The sequence below is a fragment of the Haliaeetus leucocephalus genome, unplaced genomic scaffold (genome assembly GCF_000737465.1).
Source record: "Haliaeetus leucocephalus isolate CR32 unplaced genomic scaffold, Haliaeetus_leucocephalus-4.0 Scaffold236, whole genome shotgun sequence".
Lineage (NCBI taxonomy): Eukaryota > Metazoa > Chordata > Aves > Accipitriformes > Accipitridae > Haliaeetus > Haliaeetus leucocephalus.
Window position 1 is genome coordinate 546,639 of NW_010972672.1, and position 12,849 is coordinate 559,487.

The 12,849-nt window shown below is 45.4% G+C and overlaps 1 protein-coding gene across 1 annotated transcript in view; it reads right to left on the reverse strand.

The window, feature by feature from the left end:
* Positions 1-12,849, reverse strand: part of IGHMBP2 (immunoglobulin mu binding protein 2) — a 46,423-nt gene that overhangs the window by 24,278 nt on the left and 9,296 nt on the right. The window contains 4 exon segments of the mRNA XM_010568049.1: positions 1,523-1,697; positions 4,042-4,189; positions 8,325-8,525; positions 8,908-9,071. Of these exon segments, the coding sequence (XP_010566351.1) occupies positions 1,523-1,697; positions 4,042-4,189; positions 8,325-8,525; positions 8,908-9,071 (688 nt within the window).

The following is a 12,849-nucleotide window of genomic DNA, read 5'->3' on the forward strand; positions in this document are numbered from 1 at the left end:
TCATGTGAAAAACAGATAATCTTTCTTAAAAACAAACATTTTAAAGTTTATATACAAATACTGGTTAGTGAAACCAGAATTTGTGTCTCTGTTTTGTTCACCTTCTGTTTGCTTACCATTTTACTAGTTTGAATGGCTGATGTGATTGTTTTAAACTGTTTTTTGAACAACTTTTCTAACCACTCCGAAAATTACTTCACATAGCAGAGAGAAAACAAAGAATTAAAATACAGTGCTGCTAAGCAAGCAGAATTGAAAAAATATTTCTGCTGATGACGTCTCCCAGGAAAAACACCTGTCAAAATACACACAATTTTGAATAATTCAGTAGTAGTGCATAGCATAAATACTCCTCACTAAAGAAAAAAAACCAAAGTGAACAATGCAAGCATTGAATTCTTTGGAGCTGGGGCATGTTTCAGGTGACTGATGGAAGGATGCAGGCAAGCACACAGAAAGCAACCGTCAATCCCACAGCAGTACCAGCCAGTACAGTACCCTCTGATTTCATGCTGCTCAGCAGTACTTGCCCCCTGCACAGAGACAATGGCAGTGAGTGGGAAGGTCCACACGTTGTTACAAGGGCTTTTTGAGCTGTTTCCATGATGCTGCAGAGCTACCCCTGACATTCCCAGTGTGATAGATCATCCTGAAACACGTTTTGGCGTGAGTTTCTGCCCGTTCTTCCCGCCTCATTGCACTCACTCTCCCTGTCTGCCCTGCTTTTTCTGGAGAGGATCCTCTCCATTGTGAGCACACAACTCCTAAGTAAATGTGGGACAAGTGCAAAAGGCAATCTCAGAGAAGGCTGGGACTCTAGCTACTGGATTGTGTCCCTGATGCAGCTTAAAGGACCTCTGCAAAATGAGCACAGCAGTATTTCAAAGGCAGACAGCTCCCTGTCGCTGTCTGAGCAAGTATTCCCACTGTGAATGGATAGGATCTGGTACAGAATCACCTTCTGTTTCTGAGGTTTGCTTTAGCAGCTCTACCAAGGTAACCCAACTAAGGTTGTTTCTACAAAACTCGATCCAATGCGCGGACTCCTGCAGGCCACATCTCTGCTCCCGCACAGATGAGAGCCTCACAGGCAAGGTGCACACACCTTTGAGAATTCCTGGCAACTCCAGAGCGGGGCCAAAGGCTGCCTGTTGGATTGCTCTCCCTGTCTGCAAACTCAAAACCCGTGCAAGCCCAGAAGCAGTTGCCCAGCAGGCACTCATCAGCACAAAAGGCAACTCTCCAGCACCATGCTATTATGTGGCTCGGTCAGCAGCAGGTAGAACAACCAACTGTCACGTCCTCGTGTGATAAGAAAGCCTGCTCAGATGGAGCTGCATTAAACTTTAAGCAGTGGCTATCAGTAAAACAGGTCTGATGTAGTTCTGGCAGTGTGACCAAACCCAGCTCATGGGGGATACCAATAAATAATCCACATTCATGAAATGTCTTGACACTTGAGGCATTCAGAGGTGTTTGGCTGCATAAATAACAGGAGGACCTGGGACTGTGAACCGCTTACTTGTGAGAGATGATGGTGGGGGGAAGCTGTTTGTGATCCCCAGCCAGGATGCACTTTGGAGCCTTCAGCAGAGGTATCCAGCAACTGGCTTCCAGGGCCTGAGCACACTCATCTATCACCACGAGATCAAAGTGATTTTCAGGAAGCAACTTCAGTGGGCCATCAGAGGAAGCACCTAATTAAAGGAGAAGGTGCACAGCTTAGCAGGGAAGCACAGAAGAGCAAGCAACCTGTTTTTAAAACAAAGCACACACGCTTTAATTGTGATTGAGGGAGGCAGGTAAAATAATGGGTTTTTTGCAGATTTAGAAATTCAGCTCTGTAGTCCACACCAAATACTTATACATTTATATGTATATGTCAGAATTGTTTTTGCCAATTTCTGTTTGTACTTTTTTGCCCTGGCATCTGGGCCCAAAAGCTTCCAAGTATCTTTGAAAACAACAGTGAAACCCAGATGACAAACAGAACAATATGCTCAAATACTTCACCCAGAGCAGGAGCAGAGCAAAAGCACTAATGAACACCCACTTTCCTTCTGTCCTGAAATTCAAACAAAATTTCTCACCAACCAAAACTGAAAGGATGATGGACTTGAGATTCACCTTGCCTGATACACCGAGGGACACCCCAAGAGGGAAAGATCAGCTGAGACCCTGACTCCTCTACCCTGCTGACCCCGGCTGTGCTACTCTGTCCTTCCTCATGGCAGTAGGAGAAGGGAAAGCATAGGAGACTGTCATCAGACAATGATGGCAAGGCCTATTTTTTTACATCAGCTGTCCATTTGTAATGTCAAACAAATAACCCTTACGCACATCCTACTATAAACCAGACGGGAACCGATATTGATCCACGCATTGATCAGAACTGTGAATTTCAGAGGCATCAAAAATATCACTGCAATTCATAGAAAAAGGGATGTAAAAGGAGGAGAGGAGGATTAAGAAGCCAGCATGCCAGACAAGGAGATTCACAGCGTTCACAGAAAGGTTTTTTTCAAAAGCTCCCATGCTATTGCAGTGTAGCTCTGAAAGCAGCTCTGATTGGGGTGATTTTGATTTGCTACTGTAAATCCTGCTGCCTCTACAGCTTTGCATCAGTTCAGATGTTACAGTTTGTCAACTGAGACACCATGTTTTCCTTTAAAAAAGTTTTTCCCAGCCTATATGAATCCACTCTGGTATCAAGGGGCATACAGTTTGAACTTGACTTTTGCAATTTTGTCACACTGAAGGTGGAAAAGAAATAAGTAGAAAGGTTCTCTCTATCTAAAAAAGACTGTAGCAATGTGGCATGCAGCTGTGCAGATGATTTTCTTCCCTTACAGCCTTGCAGCTCGACTTGAGTTTATCGAACTCCCATTAAGTAAAGGTCACTGGTGTCCCTGTGTGTTGCCATGATTAAATTCTCTCTCTGCTGAACCTAGTAACAGAGCAGTTTGGCTTGCATAAATAATTCCCATCAGACTATGTGGTTTCAGACAAATAGCAAGATTGCTTAATTGAGGAAAACACAAAATCCAAACCCCTTGTTTGTCTACGACCTTTTGCTGAAGCAGAATTGCACAGACCTCCACACTGGCTAGCAAGTCCCAGAGTCCCAGGAGCAAATCACATCTGATCAACACAACGGTCAGCACAAAATACCAGTTTTACTGAAAAAAGGAAACCTTCCCGTTTTTTCAAGCAAAGTTAAAAGAAGTGAGATGCCAATTCCCAGCAAGTAATGCACTGGAAGGATTTATCTTTCCTTTAACCTTCACACTAGTAACTTGTGAATGCCCCATGAGGTTCTTTTCTATGACCTAAAATTATTGATGTTTCCCTTCAGCAAATAATCCCTGAGCAACCAAATCTGAAGATTATAAGCATGCCCTGGAATATTATACATCTGATCTAGAAAAGCACTTTAGCATGTGTTAAACTTTAAGCACTTATATTCCCCTTCGAGCGCAAGGGTACTACTTTCCTACTTGTAGATGCAGATGTGCCTACATGCGCTGCCTGATGAATACCTGGAACTGTTCCCTAAATCCCATGTCATTTACACCACTTGGGCAACTTACAGAACTAACCAAATACATGCAGACTGAGACCAGGCTATGGAAACGTGCTGTATTTGATCAGTCACAGAAATTATCCAAGCAGGAAAGCAATTCCATGTGACTTATGAAATCAATAAGCAGATTGCACACCTCCAAAGCACTTGTTTACTCACTGAAAGCTCAGCTCCTACTCAGAACTAACAAAGATGGGCCACATTGGCTTACACCAAAGGCCCTTCTAGACCCATATTCTTTGCTAAACAACAATACCACGTGCCAGAGTGTAAGCAGGGAGAATCCCACTGTGTAGGAGCTTGAGAGCTTGCAGCAAACTTGACTGAACTCCCAGGAGTTTGGAGCAGGAAGACTAAGTCTCCCTCCTGTCCTGGCAGGATGCTGCATTGCAGGGCACATGGTTTATGTGAGTCCTGGCGAGTAAGGTAAAATACCAAAGAAAAAGAGGATCTTGCACCTGTATTCGTAGCAAGGACAACACTGGCATGGGTAAGGGCTGCAGCCATGGCAGTTTCTTCTCGTTCCTTCAGCTCCTTTCTCAGTGCCTTAATCTCACTGAGAAAATGGCTCCGCTCTCCCTTATCTTGAGCCTTTTTGGTTTTTGCCTATAAAATAGAAAAATCAAGATAGAACAAACTGTTTCTAGTCCTAGGGATATGTTCAGCTTCTCACATAACCAAAGAACCTGGATACAGCATGGCTTCTCTATGTCCACCACAATACATTGGCTCATCATAATCACTCCACAAAACCTTGGTTTCTCTTCCCTCTCCCTGCCAGAAAGCCCCTTCCACAATCAGTGTTGCTTGAAGCATAAAGAGTATTTCTGTCTACGCAAAAGATGAACTATGTCAATACAGCCCCAGGTTCTGAGCATGAAACAGCAAAATGAGAATATCACTGCCGATCAGATCATCCGGGACCATCAGGAGTAACACCATCACTCAGGGTCCAGACAGCAATTTCTCAGACTTAGTTGGTCCATGCTTAAACTGCTCTGGCTGCATATTTTGATAGTCTTGAACTGTGAGCATAAAGTGTTGAAGAGTAACTCCCTGTCCTTAAATCCTTTGTTCAGCCCTTCCTGCTCTGCCCTGTACTTTCCCAGTGCCCCAAAGATCAGCAGGGAGGTCAGATGCTTCAGTCCATCTGATGCCTGAGACTATGCACCAGTCAAAGTATCTGGGCACAAAGCAGGGACAAATGTATAATGGTAATTAGGCTTAATGGGAAGAAGGATCTTGTGCCTTTGCTGGGTGAAGAATTGGGACTTCCTATCTCATTCTGCTCTGTTGCTCGGAGGAAGCAGGGATCCTCTGGCTCCAAATGACCTTGAAGCAGGAGGGCTCCCCAAGTTGACTGTGCCATGTCCAGCCAACGTAGCAGCTCTGCATTTTTAAAAAGGCGTTTCTGAGTTGCTGTAAATGATTCAGAGCAATATCTAGACAGGCACATGGCTTTTTTTAGCAACGCCTATTAAATATATCTAACACAACAAATCATCACCACTGGTTGCTAGCGCTTCCGCAGCTACAGACCAGCAGCTATGAGATAACAGCCAAGCTATCGTTCACTGCAAGTCACCTTGAGAAAGCTATCCGCACTTAGATTATTTCCTAGGAGGTAAGGCTGATGACTTGAGAAGGCTGAAAAGGTTGCAGACAGAAGCTTTTATAAGCTGCCAAACCAATATGACCTGATGGTTCCTATAATCATCCCCTGTATGGATGGATTCTCCAGTGTCTAACGTGGTTCAGCTCATATTGTAGCCTTTTCCCTAGGAAAGACATTCATGTGTCTCGCTCTTCTACTCAGCCACCTGTTTTGTTAAACTTGTAGGTATTTAATACCTGCAAAACCTCTTCAAGTCTGTCAAGTGTAGTCAAAATTGGCTGACAGGCTCAGAAGTTACAGGGATCACAGACAGATATGCAGAAAACGTGATCACACAGGCATCTTTTCCTTAGTTTGATCTAAAAGGACAGGGTGGGCACCAGTCCTGATGATAGTCACTGAGCTGAAGGAACAAAGCAGATTTGCAGCCACTTCTCTGTTAGAAACAGAGGAAGATTAGAGAGCAAAACTGATGGTGCCAGTAGGGACAATCTTAATGTCTGTTCAGCAAAAAAGGTCTAGTTAGTAAATTAACAGCAACTGTTCTCTGAGGTTCACTGGTGACATTAAGATCCAAACATCTGACTGACTCTCAGCTCTGAAAGCAGCTAAGGGAGCAGGGAGCCCAGTCCAGAGGTAACAGAGCACTGTCAGTCAGCCCCAAGGATAGCGCTTGGCACACTGTGAGCCTGGATCCCACTGACTCCTCGTTAGGGCTCTGTGGGTGCCAGCAGGCTCTAATTGTCCTGACCTGCCTCGTTTGGGCCCCCACCCACACACTCATTGGTCTGGGAGTGCATTTAAGGCCAGACTTTGTTTCTTTGCCTGAGCTATAGAGCTTGTGCTCTGGTCTTGACTTCCTTGGTTGACTGCCTCATGACTCTGGACCTGTCTGGTGATCTGGACTGCTGGCTGATCCTGCTCAACATCACTGGATCTGTGCTACCTTTCTTGCTCAGGTACTGTGGGACCAGTATCCCAATATCCAGAAGCTGATGTCCTGGAAAGCTTGAAGCCTGAACAGGTGAGGGAAGGAGACACAAAGGGGTAGAAGATGTGCAGAGAGCAAGGGTTTTTGCTTATATTACTAATTCTCCTGTGGTTGGGGGTAGTGGTGAAATAAAGGAGTGAGAAGAGTCAAAATATGGAGTGGACAAAGGATGAAATTATTACAGGGGCAAGTAGGGGATGTTGCAGGGGAGAAACTGAGGCAGGATGAGGGAAAGATGGGCCAGGACCTCAGAGGTGAGCTCTCTGTAGACCAGAAAGAGATGCTAATGAGTCAGACGCATCTTCTGTGAAAGACCCTATCGTAGGCAGCTCAAAGCACTACTGTTATGCAAGTTGAGTTGCAGCAGTATGCTAGCTCTTGGGTTTTTGTTTGGTATTTCAGGGCAGAACAAGCCTTGGTGGCCAGTCCCTATCTCCCATCACCACATACCCCTTGCTCTAGGGAGGAAGCAGATAGAGACTTTAATGCTGAAGGCTCTGCTTTCTCCTTAATATCCCTTCCACTGTGGAAAATCAGCAGTGGAAAAAACCTCCTCCCAACTTTTGAAGTGTCTCCCAAGGAGAGCAAAGGGAAAATTAACCACTAGGGAGAAAGATGCAAAATAAATTAAGAAGTAAAAAAGATTCTGTGTAGAGCTGTGACTACAACCAGGTCTCCATCCCAGCAGATAAGTACATCCTTCATGAACTTGCCTCTCAGCCACAAGTACAACTTTATCCAGCCCTCGGACGCTCTCTCCTTCCCTTACATTGTGTGCAAGAACAACTTGTCTGCCAAGTTACTTCCCCAACTGCTCAGCAACAGAAAGACTGGATGATGCATAACCACATTTGGGAAAACTGAAGCTCCTGCCATAATGGTGGCTACAGATTAATGTTCATGGAGTTGAAAGCCATGTTTGGTCTGCATAATTTAAAGTAAACGCGCAGTGCCTTACTGAAGGGCAGGGCAATATACTTGAGCATGTATGACACAACACGTGTGCAGGGGTATGAAGATGTCCTCCTGCATCTCTGATCAAGACAGTATCTCTCTTGAGCTGGTTGCATCTGCAAAATGGCTTCTGGACAGTGCTGCCACCAGGAGGGGGAGGAAAAAACCTAATTAGTATCAAAACCTATCATCTGAAGTAAAAGAGCTACTCTGTAAATTAAGTCAGGAAAATTAGGTTGTGAAAGAAGAAATTAGGGATGCATTTTTATAGTGCACTCTGCTTTCTACTTGAGGTGGCTGAGAGTGGGAGGGAGTGTCAGGACAGCCAGACATCTCGTTAGGAAGTGAATTAATGATGTGAATGTTTCTCTCGCTCTCTGGTGAAGAGGATTGCATGAACAATGCCAGACAGATAATCTAGAGAGCAGGGCACTGCAGCATCTCCCCATGCAGCAGTAATGACTATGATTTTGCCATCAATGAGGAATTCAGCTAGGAGGAGTTCTACCTTTAGCCCCTTCTACAGCAGATGAAGATGAGCACTGGTGGCAGGTGACCAAGGAGGCTCAGGCAGCCCCTGGTAGAGAGGCTTTCTGTGAGATACCTTGCCAGGTTGGATGCCTTCCCCGTTTCTAAAACTGCCAAGCTTGCACCCCAGTTCCTTTTTTCCAAGGCCAGATTAAATGCCTTCCCATCAGAGTAAATAGGATTAATCCAGGCCACACACATCAACTGCCACTTAGTCCACTGCACTATGCTATTTTTTTTTCTTTCCTCTCTCCTGAAGTGGCCTTTCTACTGTTAACTGACCACAGAGAGGCTCATGCCCACCAATATTGTACCCCTGCCTGGATACAGTAAGAACCAGACTGGGAGCATCACTGTGGGCTCATGGTGCCCTGAACCCACGAATACCAGGTTCAACATGGGTGCAGGCTGGCTGCACCCTGCCTATGGCTCTCAGCAGGATTAGTCACTGTGACTTGCCTCTAGCCACTGATTTTGGGGCAACCCAGAGCACCTGGCTGTAGTGATTCTCTTCTAAGAACACGCAAGAAGTGGCAGAGTTGTTCCTTAGTTTTAGAGACAAAGTAGCTTGCCTGGCTAGCAGATCAGGTACTTCTAATCTAGAGAGCTGGCATTCAGGTAACCCACACAGGGCATGTTGCAGGGACACGTACAAAGGCCTGGTCGATGTCCTTCCTGATATCTGCTACTATCTGGGCATTGTCGCCACGGGCCAAGACTGCGTCCAAGGAATGCTGTTGGATGGGCTTCAGCAGGCGAGCAGGGTGCCCAAGCCGCAGGATGTGGGCTTTGTAGCCAGCCAGCCTTTCCACCAGATTATCCACAGCAACATTGGAAGGGGCACAACACAGGACCTGTACGGGGAGAAACCAAGTGCTTGTTACTGTCAAGGACACCAAAACACTGGAGCAACAGTGTCCGAGGAGGGAGACCAACACATACTGTTAGGAATTAACCACTGACACCTCCACAGCCTCCAGACACTAAAGGCAATTCTCGCCTTGCTTTGAAGCACTAGTGCAGGGTCTTCAATAAATAGAGGCTTCAAAGCTCAGGTTTGCTATTTGTACCTAATTTCAGCTGACAGGCAAAACTCCCTGGTCCTTGCAAACCAAGCCAGACTCTGTAGTGTAGCATAGCTGTTACTGGATCTGCTCCAGCTGCCATGAAGCCCAATGAGTTTGCAAAATAAACCAAGGTGAACACTGTCACTACAGTCCTGCCACTGATACTCACTTTCAGGCCTTGCTGTACAGCTTGCAAGATGATCTCTACTAGTGTTGTAGTCTTCCCTGTGCCAGGCGGGCCATGGACAATGGCAAGCTCCCTCTGTGCCAGTGAAAAGGAGACAGCCTCTCTCTGTGATGCATCCAGCGAGTCATTGTAAAGCTTTAGAGGCTCTGGGGAGACAGCAGGAGATTCACTTGGACCCCAGCCCTAACTTTGGGTGCTCACGAAGAAGCGCAAATCTATGAATACAAATAAGAAGCTACTCGGTAGCTGGCCCAAATCAATTTGATAATGAGAGTAACATTCTTGGGGAGGAAGGTACACTGTGTACCACCTAGGTGGCTAAAAGAGCATAGGCTGGTAAAAGTAAGGCTTGTTATGCTTTCAAAATGAACAGGCTGCCCATCCTGCATGTGTCTCTTCCCCATTCTCTCTCCTACCCTGCTATACTTCAGAAGGAGCAACCATTCAGTTGTGAACATAGCTAGTATGTACTGACACTTTTCAGCATTTAGAAAGGCATTTACTGGCCATAACATCAAGCATTTAGGATCTCCTGGGTCTGGAAGGTGCCCTGGGTTTATTTTAAAAGTGAGCCAGTGTATTTAGTAAACTTTTAATAAAAAGAGGGGAGGAAGTAGTTGATCATGCAATTGAATCACTCCCATTCCAGTTAACAAACCCAACACAGTCCTAGTGAAAAAGCAGCAGAAAAAACTACAGCGTCTGTGAGCAGAAAAGAGCAGTCCCATATTGTTCAACAATGACTGAAAAGGAAGGCAGGAAAAAGATACAAACCTGTAATATAAATGATGAAAACTAAAATTAGTTTGAGCTTTAATGATCAGAAAGGAAAAAAGGGAAAAGAATATGCAAATTGCATTACAAGACAATTGGTTTCACTGCAGAAGACCCAATTCTCACAAGCTGCTTTTTACCTCCCGGATTTATCTAATTTAAATCCATATTTATTCTCATCCCCCATAACGAACAAGGAGATCAGCAGCAGGATTATGGAAGTTAATTACAGCAGATGATGACTCATTACACTAAGGTTTACTGAAAATAAAGTTCCTATGAAAGATTATATAAGACAAATATCTGGGCATCATTCCCTGCTGGGCATCATGTGTTTTATCGCTATCTTTGCATTAAGGACTTGATTAATAGCATGAAAGTTTTTTCTTGTTTTAGGCAGGTTAACTTGTGTGCACCTCCCATGTAACCTCTGGCACTGACTTTTGATGCACCACAACTAAATGAGGTGTCTGGGTTAAACAAATAATATTCGTTAAAAAGATGCTTGGTGAGGAAGAGAGAAACAGGACTAATGGTACTTTTTCCTGTTAACCTCACCCTTGCTTTATACATAATTTTTGAGTTAGTCTGCTAATGATGAAAAGAAGACTAGGAAGCATCCCATGGGCTGGAGAAAAAGACAGACTAGCTTAAAAACTGAAAGGCATTTCCCACAATGAGGAACAGCTGGGATGTAGGAGTCATTGATATTTCCTTGCTCAAGGAATGAGATCAGAAACAGGCCTCTCCACATGCATGCACACCCTCTTCCCTTTTAATCACACACTGCCAAAAGTTGCTATGTGGGCAGGCTGGGAAATATGCCTCTTTTCTGGGCTGGGCACATTAGTGGTGAGGAGGAGGGCAGAGCCTTTTAAAGGATGCTGTGGCTCCTCTAAACTCTTCTCCATCTACCAGCTGTGCTCTAAGTAGGCTCACCTGAAGAAATGCAGTTTATCTACTCCAGCAGGGCTGGCCCAAGAGCTCTTTAGAAGCATTCAGTTTAGGGTTTGCACAGATGCTCCCAGAATACACCCGTTAACCCAGTTCTAGCCCTGTGGCATCAACTCTGCATTCCTGCCTCCTGCTCTGCCCAAGGCTGTCCATCTCAGGCCACAATGGAGAGGACGAACATAAATCTGCATCCTTGGGCCTGGCACGGATGGGTCTCGATGGTGGTCAGGTAATTCAGTCCCCGATGCACGACTTGATTTGGGAGTGTAGCATTTGGGAAAAAAAAAATTAAAAAAATCATCTTGGCCATCAAGGTTGGTCCTCCAACATTTCCAGGAACCAAGACACTTTTCTGCACAGTATCAGCAGTTCAGGTGAAGTAGTGGGTTGGAAGGTGATATTCAAGTCCAGGAAAGGGGTCTTTGCACCAAACATGGATAGGAACAGTCCCCCTGGGAGGAAAAGCTCAAATTCTCCAGAGCTGGAGGCCTTTCACTTCTCAATATACCTTCCGAAGTACATTCCTCACCATCAGTGTGTACGGGCACCAAGAGCAAAGCATGGGGACCCCATGACCAGCTCCTTTACGTTACAACCTAACTGCAGCCGCTGTTGGACAAAATCCAGGTGGTAATTAAGCCTAAACCAAGGAAATTCCCCTGCTCTCCCTATGAAGCATTTAGCAGCTGAGTTGTCCATTCTGCTTAGTTTTCCCTATAGATCTCAAGGGCCTCTTCATGGCCCCTGTGATGACAAGAGGTATCACATGGCAGAGGGACAAGGAGCATTTAAGATTTTTGCAAGGGACTTGTCACATGCACTGGACTTGTGCCAAGAAGCTGAGGAAGTTTTGCTAGAAATCCCTGGTGCTTCCCCAGTACTCTGCCTGCTGGGTTGGCTTTTACTGGGGACACTCTTGCCTTTTAACTAGGCTTTTTTTTTTCTTCCTTCTTTCTCTTTTCAAATTAGATATAACCCATGCCTTTTGCACTCGATGTGACCATGCAAGCCAGCCAGTGTCATGGCATAGAGACGAACACCCCCTTGCCTTTTCTACACCAGGACTACAGGAGAGAGCTGGTAGCTATTAGAGATCTGCAGGGTTATGCCTACAATAAGGCATAACATTATTTCTGAAAGAAAAGGGAATATGTCCATCCCGCTTGGCTGGCCTTGTGGTGCACAGCAAACAGAGCAATGCTGACCTCTACTGGCAAGCAAAGCATCTCTGTATGTCCACCACAATGTACAGGTGCAGGGGTCCCTCCATATATGCTGTGAGCAGGGAAGGATTTCTTGTAGGAGATTTCTGGTGTGAAAGGTCCAAATGCTTCTGGGCCATGAGTGCAGGTTAAAGTGGAAGAGAGCCAAGCAGAGCATTTCTTATGGATGGACTTCTGGATTTTGCTTCCCAGAGAGTCCAACGAGCAGAAATCCTGTTCACTTCAGAGTTCGCCTTTTAGAAAGCTTATTATCCCACTTGGTACCTTTCTGGAGGCAGCAAGGTAAGGGTTGGAAATGCGTTGTGGTGGGGACCAGTCCCATTCTTAGCTCCAGATCCCATCTATCCACTGGTGATACCTTCTTATGCTCCTTTCGACTACTCCATAGGTTATTCTTCCCACAGCCTGTCAAGTGTTTTTGTGTTATGCCAAGGATATATATTCAGAGTTGTATTTTTAAGTGTTTTGAAAGGATTTGTGCTTTGATGTGCAGTGCTATAGGTAACGCCTCAACCTATGCACAATCCCAGCAGCTCAGCAGGAGAGATGGAAAGCACAGATTCAGTGCATGACTTCAGCAAACACAATCCTTCTGGCCATGCAAGGGGTGTGGGCTTGTGAGAGTGCACTGACATTTTCTCCAGTAGCATTTCAGCTATGCCCTTTATGTAGGAGAGCCTCTAACATACCCCTGCCACTTACCATCTGATGGGGAGCCACCAGCTTTCTGAATCAAACCTGAAGCCCCTGGCTGTCCCTCACAGTTCAGATCCCAAAACATTTATCAGACCTGGCCCTGCTCAACCCTGAGCCCAAACATACTCCTGGCTAGACCCAGAAGGGCAATCCAAGCATCCTGCAGTAGCAATGGTGTGAGAACCTACTAGCTGTGAGATCTCCTGTTGTCTGTAAATACCCTGGAATGAGAAGGCTGGTACAAACTAATTTCAGGCTTCTTGGGGTCAAAAGCCTG